This window comes from Trifolium pratense, linkage group LG3 (assembly GCF_020283565.1).
Source record: "Trifolium pratense cultivar HEN17-A07 linkage group LG3, ARS_RC_1.1, whole genome shotgun sequence".
Classification (NCBI taxonomy): domain Eukaryota; kingdom Viridiplantae; phylum Streptophyta; class Magnoliopsida; order Fabales; family Fabaceae; genus Trifolium; species Trifolium pratense.
In genome coordinates, this window is record NC_060061.1 from 40,464,043 (window position 1) to 40,480,129 (window position 16,087).

At 33.0% G+C, this 16,087-nt stretch overlaps 1 protein-coding gene and 2 long non-coding RNA genes across 4 annotated transcripts; 2 read left to right on the forward strand and 1 right to left on the reverse strand.

The window, feature by feature from the left end:
* The first annotated feature begins 4,276 nt into the window (after nt 1-4,276).
* LOC123917082 lies at nt 4,277-5,392 on the forward strand. Its single transcript, XR_006812352.1, has 2 exons — nt 4,277-4,977; nt 5,078-5,392. It is a non-coding gene; the product is annotated as an uncharacterized LOC123917082 (long non-coding RNA).
* Nucleotides 5,393-6,564: 1,172 nt separating this feature from the next.
* On the reverse strand, nt 6,565-12,620 carry LOC123916467 (protein NUCLEAR FUSION DEFECTIVE 4). Its single transcript, XM_045967930.1, has 2 exons — nt 11,174-12,620; nt 6,565-7,161 (listed from the first exon to the last, which is right to left on the reverse strand). The coding sequence occupies exons 1-2, from the start codon at nt 12,301-12,303 to the stop codon at nt 6,741-6,743; spliced, it is 1,551 nt and encodes a 516-aa protein (XP_045823886.1). The 5' UTR covers nt 12,304-12,620; the 3' UTR covers nt 6,565-6,740.
* Nucleotides 7,794-9,796, forward strand: LOC123916470. 2 transcript variants are annotated; one of them, XR_006812147.1, is made up of 5 exons: nt 7,794-8,034; nt 8,213-8,271; nt 8,438-8,500; nt 9,318-9,482; nt 9,577-9,796. It is a non-coding gene; the product is annotated as an uncharacterized LOC123916470 (long non-coding RNA). The 2 variants fall into 2 exon arrangements; XR_006812148.1 differs by having other exon boundaries at nt 7,796-8,034; nt 9,318-9,420.
* Nucleotides 12,621-16,087: the final 3,467 nt, after the last annotated feature.

A 16,087-nucleotide genomic window follows, 5' to 3' on the forward strand; every position in this document is an offset into this window, starting at 1 on the left:
TGTTTATGGGTTGGTTGCTTTTAGACGCATGACGTTTAAGTCGCATTCTCGTAGTTAAACGCTGCTTGTATGCTCGCACTTCGGAGGCTTAAGCGTGGTTTGTATTACGGAGAATGTCGCATTCTCGTATTTAAACGCTGCTTGTATGCTCGCACGGCGGAGGCTTAAGCGTTGTTTGTGTTACGGAGAAAGGACAAAAACGTCACCCGTTTTGTGAAAAGGGTTTTACTTTTACTGCGCGCGTGGGCAGAGAAAAGGTTTGAGTGTGTTGTGTTGATTTTAGGAGTTTTAATGAAAACGTCCGAGAATGAGGATAATCCGAGTCACGAGCCATACGTCAGGGCCTCGAATTATCCGGGGAAGAAAGCCATATGTCAGACTAACCCCTTTTCACTCTAATCATGCTTAAGTTCTTTTATTTGATTTAAGAAAATCAAAAGGAAAGATAAAGCGGATGATGAAGTGTTTTAATGTTTTTTAGCGTTGGGAATGAGAATGATTCAAGTCACGAGCCATACGTCAGGGTCTCGAATCATTCGGGGAGAGAAAGCCATACGTCAGACTAACCCTTTTTCACTCCATTTATTTTAATTGTGGGGTTTTTCAAGAGATAAGCAGTTATTTAAATAGGCACTTATTTAAATAAGCACTTAAAAATGGACAAAAACGCCACTGGGGGTGCAAGAATAAGTTCTGGGGGTGAAGCAATAGCAATCTGCAACACCAGGCCCAGCCCAATCTCTAATTCGTCCAAACAAAAAATAAGCAGAAAAAATAATCCAGTGTGGCATGAGAACAGAGGCGCACAGTAGGCGTCATGGATCTGAGCCTTTTGATTAAATCATGTGGCTGTGATTTAAAAATCACATAACAGATCTCAGCCCTTGGATCTTTAAAATAAAATCAAACGGTTTAAGGATCCAGTGTGGCATGAGAACAGAGGCGCACAGTAGACGTCATGGATCTGAGCCTTTTGATTAAATCATGTGGCTGTGATTTAAAAATCACATAACAGATCTCAGCCCTTGGATCTATCTAACAGTCACGTTTTAAAATAAAATGAACCACTCACGGGATGACACGTGGTCATCCCTAACCTCCTTCTTCTTCCTCTTCGCGAAGAACAGGTACAGAGCGGCCATGGAAGAGCTTGTTGAAGCTCACGGCCAAACAACAACTTCGTCAAAACATCATCAAAAATTATAAATGAGTATACGATTTTGCTCGGTTTTTCGCGTAGATCACGAATATAAACCTAGATTTTTCAAAAGATGTTTATATCTCAAAAAAAGTTCGAAACTTTAAAACCCCCAAAAATTTGAAAATCTACATTTGTGCGATTTAGACAAAATGAAAGGTTGGAAAAGCTTCAGTAGGTACTCATGAGTAGAAAACGTTTAGAAACCTACTTATTTTGTGCTTTTTTTCGGTGGGTTAACTCTCACTCTTTTATTGGCTATTTTTGAACCTTGTGTAAGTTTTTGTTGATGGTTTTTCTTCGTTTTTCTTGTGGTTTCAAGCTTAGGGAGGTGTTTGGAGTGATTTGGGTGAAGAAAATTGAAGTTTGAGGGTGGTTTGAATGGATTTCGAAAAATGGAAGAAAGTGATGAAAATGTGAGATTTTTGATCGTTTTTTCTTCTCTCTCCCTCTGATTTTTCACCTCCCCCTGTTTCAATTCTGCTGGATCAATTTATAGGCAAATTTAGGGTTTCTTTATCCATTGGATTGAAGTGTTTGAATTGGATTGAGTGTGAGAATTGAATTTGGTGAGAAAAGGTGAAGAAAGTATGGTGAGGTGAAGGAAAAAGCTGAAACAGGGGAGGGGGGGAGCGTGCTGCTGTTGCTGCTGTTGTTGCTTCTTTTTTTGTCATTTTCTGTTTGACTTTTTCTATTTTTTTTGTTTTGAAATAATAATAATAATAATAATAATAATAATAATAATAATAATAATAATAATAATAATAATAATAATAATAAAATAAAAATAAAAATAAAAAAGGGGGTGGGGGACGCCAGCAACAGCTTTTGCTGTTGTTGTGTTATATTTTTTTTAATAATAATAAAGAACATATTTTTGGATTTTTTTAATAAATTAATGGAATGTGGGAATAATGAAGAAAAAATAAAAATGAGATGGATAGTGTGTATTTGAAATGGGTAGGACAAAATTAGGGTATGACACATCTTTGATTTTTGCAGCAAGCTGAGATCCTTGAAATTGATGTGCCCCATTCTATAGTGCCATCTCCACTCTTCTCTGCTTGATGCAGTCATCAAGCACTTGTGATTCAGAACATTTAGCCCAATCTTGAATGTCCTATTCTTTGACATTTCAGTTTTCAACATCAAGTTACCTTTAGTGTTGTACACTTTCAGCAACCTATTCTCCATTACAATTCTGTAATCTTTCTCTAGCAATTGGCCTATACTGAGTAGATTACATTTCATACCTGGTATGTACAATACACCAGAAATCACTGAACACTTGCCATCCTTTCTTTTGATTGTTACATCACCAATGGCTTGTACTGCAAGACTGCTATTGTCTGCAAACTTGACATTGTGATTCTGAGTAGCCTTTAGGCTTGTGAACCAATCTTTCCTCCCTGTCATGTGTGTTGTACATCCAGTGTCAAGATACCATTTCTCTTGAAGATCACTTTCATCTTTTGTAGTTACAAGAAACATAACTGAGCCTTCATCATCATCATCATTTCTAGCAATTTTGGCCTCAGCATCACTTGATTCCTCTCTGAATTTACACTCATCTGCAAAATGACCATAATTTTGGCAATTATAGCATTGTATGTGTTTCTTATCAAACTTGCCTCTTCCACCTCTGCCACCTCTTCCACCTCTTCCACCTCTTCCACCTCCATTGTAACTACCTCTACCACCATTGAACTGTTTCTTCTGATTTCCACCTCCTTTGGTATCTTGATTCTCTTTTCCATTTCCATTCTGATAACTATCTTTTCCCTTATTGCCTTGCCATTTTCCCTTTCCTTTCTTATTCTTGTTACCCTGCTAAACTTGTAATGCTACCTCACCATTGGATTTATCAGAATTTCTCTGATTCATCCTTTGCTCATGTGCTTCTAAAGACCCTTGCAGTTCCTCAACCTTGATAGTGTCAAGATCCTTAGACTCTTCTATTGCATCTACCACATAGTCAAACTTAGGAGTTAAAGATCTCAGTATCTTTTCAACTCTCATTGTACCAGACACAATTTCACCACATGCTTTCATTTCATTAACTAATTTTGCAATCTTTGTAAAGAATTCACTTACAGTTTCTTTCTCTTCCATTTGTAGCTGTGCAAACTTGCTTCTTAGGGTTTGTAGCTTCACTTTCTTCACCTTCTGATCTCCAGCATAAGCTGTAGCCAAAATATCCCAAGCTTGCTTAGCTGATTCACAATCTCCAACTTTTTCAAAGATATCAGGGCTTACACTTTGATGAATTATGAACAAAGCCTTGTAGTCTTTCTTCTTCAATTCTTTGTGTTGTGTTCTTTGAACCTCTGTTGCACCTTCTGAAAGTGATTCCACACCATTAATCACTTGATCCATCACATCTTGATAATTGAACAAGACTTTCATCTGTTTGCTCCAATTATCATAATTTTTTCCATCCAAGACTGGAAGATTCACAGGGAATTGACCATTGTTAAAGGTTGCCATGGTTAAAGCACGAACCAGGCTCTGATACCAGATGTTGGCGCAGCTGGAAGCTAGGCTTCGATCACTCTGGATTCGATCACTTTGGCCTGCACAGGCCTAGCAAGCAAGCAAGGATACACGCGCGCGCTGCACGGTCAATCTGGCCACGCCAATGAGCACAGTTTCTGCAGGATCTACTATCCTTGTTGCTGCAACAATGGTGGATGAATGGAAAGAAAGAAAAGCACTTGTTTAACAGAGGAAGAAGAAGATGATTAGGAAAAAATAGAATCAGTTTTATTCATCCTCAATGGGGAAAAGTAGTTGGATTACAATCACTAATCATGAGCCAATTATTTATACTAGATCATCACAATGGTTGATGATTCTCTTAGGCTCTAACCAACTAACAACTTCCTAACTGACTCTAATACACTTTAACAACCTAGGTGAAACAAAAACTAACTGAATCTAACAAACTCTATTTAACAAACTAACTAACTTGCTTCTCAAACAATTAGTTACACTTTCACTTTTGCTTAACTTGCACACCAAGTCAGCTTGCACAATATGAATTAATCATTCTAGAAACTTCTTAGAATCAACAATTTGGGATATTCATGGAAAAAAAGAAATTTGGGATATTACTACAAGCATTTCGATCAATCCAAGCATTCATTAATAATAATTATGACCTTTTCATGCTCTTTTAAATTATTTTATTTTTACAATCTTTTAAATAATTGACTTGAAATCCAACATATGCAATAGTTATGGTCTAAGGGCAATGTGTAGCAATTACAGCTAATTCACTACATGTGGTGGTTAAGTTTGATCAAACAACACCTAATCCACTGTATTTAGTAGCTAACTTTGATCCAATAATATACTCCATTAGTAATTATATGTTGTCGAAAAATATTACGGAGTAGTATTCATCTTTGGTGATTTCCCTTTCCTATCATGAAAGGTTAGAACAATAATGACAATGTAGTAAAAAAAAAAATTCTTAATATTGTTAAGTTTGTTTATATGTGACCTCTTTACTAAATTTGTATTAAAGGGACAAACACAACACATTAATCTGCTTAAGGGATATACTTAATGTATAATTTTTTTTTTTGTAAGAGTCTTTTACAACTCATTAAGCGGAAAAAATTATTTATTCAATGTTAGGAGAGGATGAACTTTATAAATTGTAAAGTGATAAAATCATTTGTTACATACCACGAGAGGAAATATGGCTGAAATTGGCAAACTAGCTTGTGTTATTATCCTTCTTTTGCTATTTCTTGTTGCAACAAACATTGAAGGTAAGTCATTCTTAACCTTTTCAAATTTCCCGAACACAATATTTTATCACAATTCACAACTAATAAGTTACGTTATTTTATTCTCTTTTACTCATTACAGCGAGGAAAAGCAGGAGATGTTTTAGTGATTCAGATTGTATGAACATGTTTTGTCGACGTCCTAAGATACAAAAGTGCATGTATCAATCCCTATGCAAATGTGTTTTGCCAGTGTTCTAAAACGATTATTATGTGCCAACATGATTCTATTTCGTGTCATACCAAAGATATATTGTACACAAAAGCTCAATAATTTGATCTTTTTTCTAATTTCAAGAATATTGTAGTTATGGATTTAGTATACTCTAAGATGATGGTAATGTAATGAAATAAAGCACCAATTAATATTATTTAGATTGTCTTCTTCTCTTTTAAATTTCAAAAATGTTGCCATGACCTTGAATTCAAACATATCATTTTTTTTCTTTCCTACCTGACTATCATAATATCTTTAATAGTTAAGTTAAAAATAGTTTTAATATATGTTACTTAGTTAAGCTTATATATGTTTAGATTTATGTCATAATATTGTTACACTCATGATTGTTGTAATACTTCAATTTATATTTCTCTTTTATTTAAACTTTTTTAACAGCCTCAAAGGCTTTGTTCACTTTTAATTTTTAAAAAGATATGGAAAACTAGAATGTCGTTACAAAATTATAACAATCTTCTAAAATAATTGTGAAGATCTTAATTAATTGTTTATTTTGGTGTATTGTCTTCAATTTAATAGATCTGTATATATGACTCAATGAACCAAACTCATTTTCCCTTGTTTTATAGACTAATTTGTTGTGATTAATTTATTTTTTATTTCAAAACAAAATATGTATAACTAAAGCCGATATGATTATGTAAAGTAATAATGTATCATAAGAATCATGTGATTTAAAATGGTAAATTTATCACAGAAAATGGTAAGAAAAATAGGGGGATCTATATTATCCTATGTTTATTAGTTGAACTCTTGAAGTGAAAGTAAAAACAGGAAACATTAATCCCCATGAGCTTAGCTCAGTTGATAGGAACATCGGACTTTATATGCAGGAGCCCGGATTTCAACCTGCGACACTCCACTTTATTCATACAAAAAAAAGTCCTAAGCACATGTTATTTTAATAGAACTTCTTTTTTATAGAAGTCCTACGCATGCATATGTTTGGTGTAACCCCTAATGTATGAGGCCCTGCGCAGTGGTTCATTTTGGACACCCAACATGGCCGACCATGTACAACTTAATCTTTGAATTTTCATTTATTGATAAATTTTATTCTTGAATTTATCGAAATAGTTAAAACATTCTTAATTTGTGAATTATATAAAATATTAGTTCTTCAGCAGTTGATTGAGGATAATTCAAAGATTAAATGATAATTGAGGGATGCAATTGATCAATCGAGAGAGTGATTATATTTAATTTTCACAAATCGAGGGACATTTTAGTTATTTCGATAAATATAGGAATGGAATTGGTCGATGAGTGAAAATCAAGGAGTAAGTTGTTTATTTACTTAATAAAAATTATAGATAATTTAGAATTCTTTAGTGTATTTGGGCTTCACAATAGGTTATAGATAATTTTTTATTTTTTATTTTTGTAATTTTCCGGTGATAGGTTGTCTCCTAATTTTTATTTATTTTTTAATAAAAAACAAATACAGCCTCCCCTTTGTTAATATTGAAAAGATATATAACATTAATATGTAAACAAAAATGTTACCCTATTGTTTTTGTGAGTAAAACTTACGAGTCCTAAAATGTAGAATCAAAGCTAATAAAGTTCCAAGGCAACAAAAGGAACCCCAAATGATAAAAGTGTTACTATAACATTCCATACCCATGCATTTTCCATGTTCATTTCCTTCCTTATGGTAAATAAATGCAGCTGAGTAACCAAACAAAAAGGATCCCATTGGAATATTTGCCACAACCACATTATGATTTACAGAGAAATTCTTTGTTCCAAATAGTTCAGTTGTTGTGGAAACAGCTGTTGAAGTGATTGCTCCAGTAGAAATTCCAATAACAGCAGTGCTTATGTAAAGGGAAAGATCAGTTTTGTTGAGTAGTAAGAAAAATGCACCTGCTGTTGGTGCCATAACTGATACCATAAATGTAGGTCTTGAAATTGTATGTTTTCCCCTGAAATTAAAATAATTAGTATATAGTATATATTAGTACATATAATATATAGTATATAGGGGTTTGGATTTCCCGCCTGTAACAGATTGGGACTGTCCGATCAACAATCGACGGTTGAGATTGCTTATACTTAATTTTACTATATCTAATTCGAACCGTCTAACCTGTGATCAACAGCTGAAATCTACTACAGTGACAAACTGAGATCCAGATCCTAGTATCTTAATCTTAATAATATACAAACCCAAACCCATGTTAGGGAAATTTTGCTTATTTGTCCACCTCTAACCACATTCTTGCCAAATCATCACTAAATAATATTATTTCCATTCCATATTTAGTTTTATTGCCATGTTGGATGCATGAGTTGGATGCAAATTCAAACTTTGAAGAAAATAAAAGAGTGACTTTTGTCTTTGCCAATTCAAATAATAAATTTTTACCATTTTAAACTTAGAGTAGTCCAACTTTGGTTGCTTGAGTTGGAAGTAAAATTCAGATGTTTGAATTTTCCCCCTTCTTTTGGCTAAAGATGCAAACATGGGCCTTCAACTTAACATGTATATCCGGCCCACCACATGGTCTTTCTCTTTTGGCAACAAAAAAAAATGGTAAACCCTCACAAGAATCCAAAGAAACAAAGCACACGTGATAAACAATTTGGGCAACCTCTCCCTTGACGCCCACTGTTCCAGAATTTCTCCTCCCAAATCATACAAAGATCTGAACCATGAAGAAGAAGCCAAAATCCCTCCTCTGCACCCATTAACCAAAGCGCTCAAACCTGTCACTTTCTCAAAACCTCTTCTCCCAATTTTTTCCCAAATCGTGATTACCAACACAGAGGTTCCAGGCTGGAATACAAGAGTTGTGGTATTTACATTTGAATTTTGAATTTGAATTTCCCCCCTTCAGTTTTAGGGTTAATATTTTAATCTGATTTGAGTAGTATATAAGTGATGCTTTGGGTTTCATTTGTTTCATCTATTTATGTTTTCAGTTTTGATTTTGATTTCTTTTCTGATGATTTTGTTGTTTTTTTAAAACGCAGAGATTTTGTTGAATTCAAAGTTGGATCCTTTATTGCGGGAGAAAAGCAGACAAACAGAGGTAAGAGATTAATAGTTTTTAAAAATAAGAACAAAGAAGATGAAGCAGACACACCCTTTTTATTCTTCGGTTTTGTTTGTTCTCTGATTGATGATGCACCTCAAATGTTGTTTTAGACATAGCTTATTTTATCAATATGTTAATATATGGCTTTGTATGGTAACAGGTTTTAAGCATCAAGTATGAAAGAGTTCAAATAAATGATGTTGGAGAGTCGATCAAATTGAAGGTATAATCATGGTTTCAAACTGGTTTTGTATGGTAACACTGTTTGTAGACTACCTTTTCTTATAGTTTACATTTTTAGTTAGTAAAAACTTTTTATACAGTTTGGTTTGATGGAAGGTTTTTTGAATGTTTTAGTTGTTTTTAGTTTCATTGTTCTGTTTATAAGCTCAAGAAACATTCATATTTGGATATATGTTGCTTGATTGAAGGTTTATAAAAGAATCCCACATGAACAAGACAATGGTTGTTCTAAAGGCTCTTAAGTAATATGCTCACTTTATTAAAAAGGAACTAAATATGTATCTATTCAAACAATTTCAAAGCTCCATTTTGGTTATAGAACTTCCAATTATTCGAGATAGCACAATAATATGCATGTAGAAGATATTGAGTTAGATTATCTATTTATTTCCAAGAAACTAATAAGTGTTCACCGTAGAATGCATATTTAAACCTCTCTCAAATGAGTGAGTGTTCACTGCAGAACGAACTAATTAATCCTTTACTTATGATTGTTAGTGTTATAGGTTCATTTTTATATTTTTTTATTTATTTTTGAGTTCTGTTTGCCCTTTATTTTTGAGTTCATTTTTATTTATTTTTTATTTACTATAGCGAGAGTTAGTGAGGTGCATAGCTTGATTGTATTTGAAAACTCTCATTAGATGGATTTAATTTTTTGATTGTGAAAGTGAGCACTTAAAGTGTTTGTGAGGAAATGTTTCAATATGAAAAATTAATGGCTTTGTGGTCTTATTTTATATGAAATATATCTACAAATTTCATGATATGTATTAGTCTTTTTATGTGTCTTGAAGGTATTTTTGAAGGCATTAGAGTGCAAAATCAATATCAATTATGTTACTGGAGAAGATTTCTAATTATTACATGTTCATGCAAAGTAGTGAGTTACAAGAAAATGTAAGGAGACTATTCTTACAAATGTTAAAAGGGGCATTATCCTCGATGAAATTTAATTCAAGGTTATTAATTTCCCCAAATCTCAAACATTATGTTTTAATATTTCTCAGATTTTTGTTTTGGTATCAATTTACTGATTGATAAAATTTTCTGCAGAGGTTGAAGTTGGATTTTGAGCTTATAACTTGCTAACCGAAGACTAGATCATGATACTATCAAACAATAATGACTATAGGCAAGATATATAGAGTAGGAGCAGCTTGCATATTTGTTATATATAGATGCATCTTTCAATATAATAGAGTTTTCTTGGTTAATCGATGTTAGGAAGAATCTCAATGCTAGCCAATGGCAATCTATCATAATCCATTTACTTATTTCATTGTTATTCAAGTGCATTGAAACTTTTTTAGCCATACGATCTACTTTTGATCGTTTTATATATGATTTGTAGCATAACTAAAATTGTTAATGGCTATGTAAATTCAAAAAACACGGGGGGAATGTCCCACAAGGGTTATTTTATGATGTAGTTGTATTATGTGAATTAACATTTGTCTAAATTTGTTATTGAAGTACATTATATATATATAATTGTATCATATAAACGAATTGTTATATGGGCACCCTTTGCGGTACACGTGTATAAATACGGCTAATTGTCCCCGTGAGCTTAGATCGGTTGATAGGGACATCGCACTATTTGTGCAGGAGATCGGGTTCAAACTCCACTTATTCACCTTTAAGGTGGATTTTCTAGCCACCAGGCCAAAACAAATACGGCTAATTTAATAAGATTAAGAATTGTTATTCTCATCCACACAACTATTTATCGTATTAGCATGCTATATATATATATATATATATATATATGGAGGGATAAAATTACACCTTACATCGCTCAATAAAGCTTTAACAAATACAAATTTTACAAAATTCACCGTTTGATTGAAAGTTTATATCGTATAGATCATCTATGTTAAGTTTTATAAAAATCTAAAATCGTTTGATATGTTTTTGAGATAGGTCAAGATTAACGGTATTCAATAAAAACACATAAACCATTAATCTTCATCGGTCTCAATATTCGATAATTAGTTTTAATCTGAACCATCTATTTTAATCTAATGGTTGATAAATATTCTCATATATACATACCATTCTCATATGATATGCCCCATATATATATTTTGAATTTCGTGATATTAAGGCTAATTTCACGGATACTATTTATCAAATATTTATTGTATGAAATTACTATAAGACGGTGTTTCCCGTGCGTTAGCACGGGCATTAGAACTAGTATAGTATATACTAGTACTATGTTAATAAGAGGAATAGTAGCTTTTAATTTTTTTGGTTTGTTTGTCTTCATCAATGTAGATCAACCAACATTTCCATTGTCATTATTTGCATTAAATGATATCATAGTTTGGTTGGTGTTATATAATGTTTTATAAAAAAAGGTTCGCGGTTGCAATCTGGGTTACGACATCAAGGTTTTTGATGTCTCGTCCTCCATAACGCGACAATAGTTAAAAAATATTAAACCAATTGCTCCAGATTACTATGACGGAAATACAAATACTAAAACCAATTTTTCCACAACGTGACAATAGTTATGAAATACTAAACCAATCGTCCACCACAACGCGCAATGTCTCCAAAATATAAAAGATAACGTGGCGCGGATGTTGTTGCGAATTAAATTTAAAACATTGCTAGGAATGGAATAGAAATTGTTCCACATTACCTGTAGAAATAGTCCATAAGAGATGGAATGAGACGGCCGAAGAATCCAAAAGACGAAGACAAAGACACCAAAGATGAAGTAGCAGAGCAACCTCTAGATTCAGCTATTTGTCCCAAATTGTTTAGAAAGACTAAACCAATTGTTGCACCAAAAAAGTAGACAAAGAAATATAACCAGAAATTGATTCTTCTCAACATTAACTTCACTCCAATTTCTTCCATTACACCAACCTCTTCAAATTCACACCTATCTTCACCTTCTTTCACCTCATTCACTATTCTCTCTTCACATGTAGTATTCTCCTCCATAGTAAAATGGTATATTCTTAATCTTTCTCTTTTTTTATGACATGATTCAAATAGTTCCTTGATCTTCATAGAAATGGGAAGCAATAGTGGTAAGAAAAGAGATACTAAAATACCGATAAGCACCCCGAGTGAGGATATTTTGTTTGTGAAAATTTGCAAGCTACTCATTACAGCATATATTCCAGTAGCAATTGTAATAACAAACATCAAAGCAAAACCAACACTAGAATGCTTAGTATTTTTCACTTCAATTTCTCTTACTAGAGGAGCTACTATAAAGCCAACTACAACCGGTACAAAAGAGTTAAAGAAAAGAAATGTTTTAGCCTTATTGTGTGAAGAAACAACATCAACAATATTGGTATAAATCTTTGCACTTAATCCTTGATAGCTAGTTGTTAATCCAATGGCAACTTGGCGATCGGATAGAAAGTTTCGTATGGCAATGACATAACAGACTGTGTTGATCCAACAAATGCTATTCCCGGCAAGGAAAGTTAGTAAGAACACATGCCAATATGATAGAGAAGAAATTTGGTTGGTTATGAAGAGATATTGCACACCATAACCGATTAGTCCGAGAAATGAACCGATGGTGAGGACGAGCCAGAGGGGAAGGTAAATAGTTGCAAGGCCGGAAAACCAACCGAAAAGTTTGCCGGCATCAGATGCAAAAGCAAGGTTATTGAGCTGAATTTGAGAAATGGAAAGAAGCTGTTTTAGTTGGGAAGAGTAAGCAGGGAAGTTTGAGTTTGTTCCATTTATAGCTTGGAGCCAAATGATACCAACTAGGCTTAGCCATTGAAGAGTTGAAGAAGGCATAATGAAGAAGCTTAAGAAACTAATTAAAACTTTTAAGCTCTTAAGAGGTTGTTATATAGTGTGGAGTGTGTTGAGGAATTAAATGTTGAGATGAAAAATGATGGGACAAAAGGATTAAGGTGTGCAACAAAGTCAAAAAATTAATATGGTGACACAAAAAATTTAATAACGTGGCTGTACCTGTGAGTAAAATGTTGTTATGTATTATGATCACTAATTTATGCCATACATGAAAATATTATTTGTGGGTGAGGAACATTTGGCATCAATGTTATAATGAATGCATTTATGGGTGTATTTTTTAGATTTAAAAGTGTAGAATGAAAACTATTAGGGATGCAATGGGTAGGGTATTGGTAGGGTATTATAATACTCATCCCCATATTCGCGGATTGAAAAAATACACGTACCCTTTCCCATACCCGCGTGGGTAACAACTTTTGCCCCCATCCCCATACCCGTACCCGTACCCGTTACCCGCATTTTTACTAAAAATAAATTGTTCAATTATAAAATATATCATATAATTTTAATAGAATTAAAAAAATTTCAAAGATTTTAATATTGACTAATGAAAATTATAAACAAAACTATTACTAACCTTATGTTAAAGTTCATATTTATGTTAAATATTCACATTATTTTTATATTGTGTTATAAATAAATATTTTTATTAAAAATATCTAATAGTTTAATAAAGTTGTATTTTTTAAATTGATTTACATATATTATTATATAATAATATAAATAAAATAAATATATATTATGCGGGTATGGGGCAGGGTGGGTACTAATGTACCCGCACCCATACCCGTTCATTTTTGCGGGTAATTACATATACCCGTGCTCGTACCCAAAATGCAAGTTTTTACCCTACCCGTTGTGAGTAATTTTTGCGGGTATCCTCTGAGTATGGGTCAAATTGCCATCCTTAAAAACTATAGGTTTTATTGAAAAAAGAAACTCCTAAAACAATGGGAGTTTCTTTTTTCACCTTTAAAATCACATGAAGGTGTCATTTTTTAGAAACGTGGCGTGGGAAAATGTTCTGAATTACATATTAAGTAGATTAAAGTGTTCAATGCAGTACTAATGTTATGAGACTCTTCCATCTAATGGACGAGTCTTTTAGATTGAACTCTCTTCATTGATTTAAGTCCTAATAATTTATACTTTTATTGAGAGCAGAGACAATGAAAGGCATATCTATAAGCTGGATTAAGGCTTACCAACAAGTCAATGATGATAGAGTGAAAGTTGTCGTTGACGTCGCTCTTAAAAGGCATATTTGATATGATATTTAAGCCACAAGGCGCTTCCATATGACAAGAGTCTTTTAGATTTAACTCTCCTAGTTGACGTAAGTTCTAAGTTAAAAAGAAGATTTAGATATGATACGTGTTAAATGTCCTACATTCGATAAGATTAACTTGAAGAAGATATATTTATAAATGGAAGACATCCTTCGCCTACGAAGTCTAATATTCAAAGCTACATTCGACCACTCACAGTTAGGTCATCCGCTATTGAGCCATTTGGATCATGCTCGAGTTTTCCAGGTGGAAAACAAAAACTGAGTTATCTGGGCTCATAGTCCCTTCCTTTTTTATATACTCTACCTACTAGTTGTATAAGTTTTTAGAAGATGGTAATTTGTTGTTTCGTCAGTTATGATGTCATGCATAGGTAGACATGATCGTTTTCGAACCATTATATATGATCGTTTTTGAACCATATATTGCATGGACCTACTTTGAAATTTAGAATCATGTTAATCGTACATATGAATTAACTCAAATTCTTTGTATATATATAGATGGACATGGACTCATCCATAACCGTAAGTGAAGGTATTAATTATACTCAAATGTGAGATGTGAGAGTAGTTTAAATTCTCCAAGCTAGAGATATCTTTATACATTTGATATGACATAACAAAATACGACAAACTTTGAACATTGTTAATATTGCCTAATCATAATTAAAACTATTGAATCGGTACATGTGGTTTACATTAGCACCTCATGTATTTAATTAATTAAGGTTGTTCAATTTCAAAATCAATAAGGAATCCTAACTTAAAGATTCAAGTACAGTAACAGTTATGTGAGATAGATCTCAAAGCTTCTTAGAGATGTATCGTGTTTAGATGAGTCGGAAAAAAATTATCCTCTAATCTTTTTTTGTTTTGGCTTAACTATACATTTGGTCCCTTACGTTTATTTTAGGTTTCAATTTGGTCCCTTACGTTTAAAAAGTATCAATTTGGTCCCTTACGTTTATTTTAGGTTTCAAGTTGGTCCTTTCCGTCAATTTTGTCACATGTGGCAGTCAATTTGCATACGTGGACTGACACGTGGCACTTGGACACGCTGACACGTGTACTATTCAAACGGTGTTAGTGACAAAACTAACGGAAAGGACTAACTTGAAACTTAAAATAAACGTAAGGGACCAAATTGATACTTTTTAAACGTAAGGGACCAAATTGAAACCTAAAATAAACGTAAGGGACCAAATGTGTAGTTAAACCTTTTGTTTTGGGACAAAAAAATTTATGTGAGATGGATAGGCATGCTTCAATGCTCAAAGCGCGCTGACAAAAATATTTACAAATTAGTCACTAACGAGGAGGTTCTAATGCATACACCATGCGTTGAAGTCACCCTCTTACAAGGTACGAGAGAACTTAGCGACGAGAACAATCTCCATCGGCAATTATTAAGAGTTTCAGATTGCATGAGAGATGACTAATCAAATACAATCCTTATATTATAAGTCGTTTTTATAGAAATGAGTTAACCTCAATTCTATATTTTAATATGGTATCAAAGACTCTCTAAGATTTGTTTGTTATCATGTCACCGACAATTTTATCCATGCACCAAGTCCAATTGTGTTGGACGCGTAAGGTGGTGTGTTTAGAGAGTCTCACGTTAGAGGAGGTGTTGGACGTGAAGTACTATGTTGTGGGTTTCACATCGAATAAAAGATGACCAAAACATGAGTTTATAATTGTCAGAGTACCCATTATTTGTTTTTAGAACATAAAAGTAATGTTTCAAAAAAAAAAAAAAAAGAACATAAAAGTAATGAAACTAAATGTAATGCAATAACAAGAATGATGATAACTTACTCTAATGAGCTCAACTGACAAAAATATCGAAATTGTTAGATTGGACGCTATGACCGAAGTTCGAACTAAAAAAACTCTAGTGAGATGAGGTCAGTTATCTAAGCTAAAACGCAAACCATATGACAGCGCCAATAAACGTTAAGAACATGGCACACTATGTATGGGAGACTCACACGACATCAACATATGCCAAATTGATGCATATGACATTTATTATTTATACATTTTTTCATGTGTGCTTATTCCCACAAGTGTGTTTTAGGCTATTTAGTTCGTTAAGAAGTTTGGTCTAATATGGCATGAAGCAGTTACCAGTCTAATGTGTGTGTAGGAATGAAATTTGGATTATAATTACTTTTGGAAAAATGAATTTGGATTTTCTACTATCACTTACTTAATCACGTTTTTGTCCATTTAAACGATTTGAATCACCAATTACGAAAAAATATCTTAATATTAAGGTGGAACTGTGGGCTACTTTTCACCCAATATTTTCTATAAATAAAACTACATATGCTTCTTCAAAAATAAAACTACATATGATTAGATGGTATAATTTTTAAGAGTATATTTCTCAATATAATTTTTTTTTCTTTCTAAAAAGTACGTCTAAAATCATGTAGCTGGAGAAAGTTTCTCCTTAACATG

Coding starts and splice junctions, on each gene's coding strand:
- LOC123916467 (XM_045967930.1), bottom strand. CDS start 12,303: ATGCCTTCTTCAACTCTTCAATGGCTAAGCCTAGTTGGTATCATTTGG. Junction 7,162..11,173: donor CTTATGGACTATTTCTACAG/GTAATGTGGAAC, acceptor TTTTAATTTCAG/GGGAAAACATACAATTTCAA.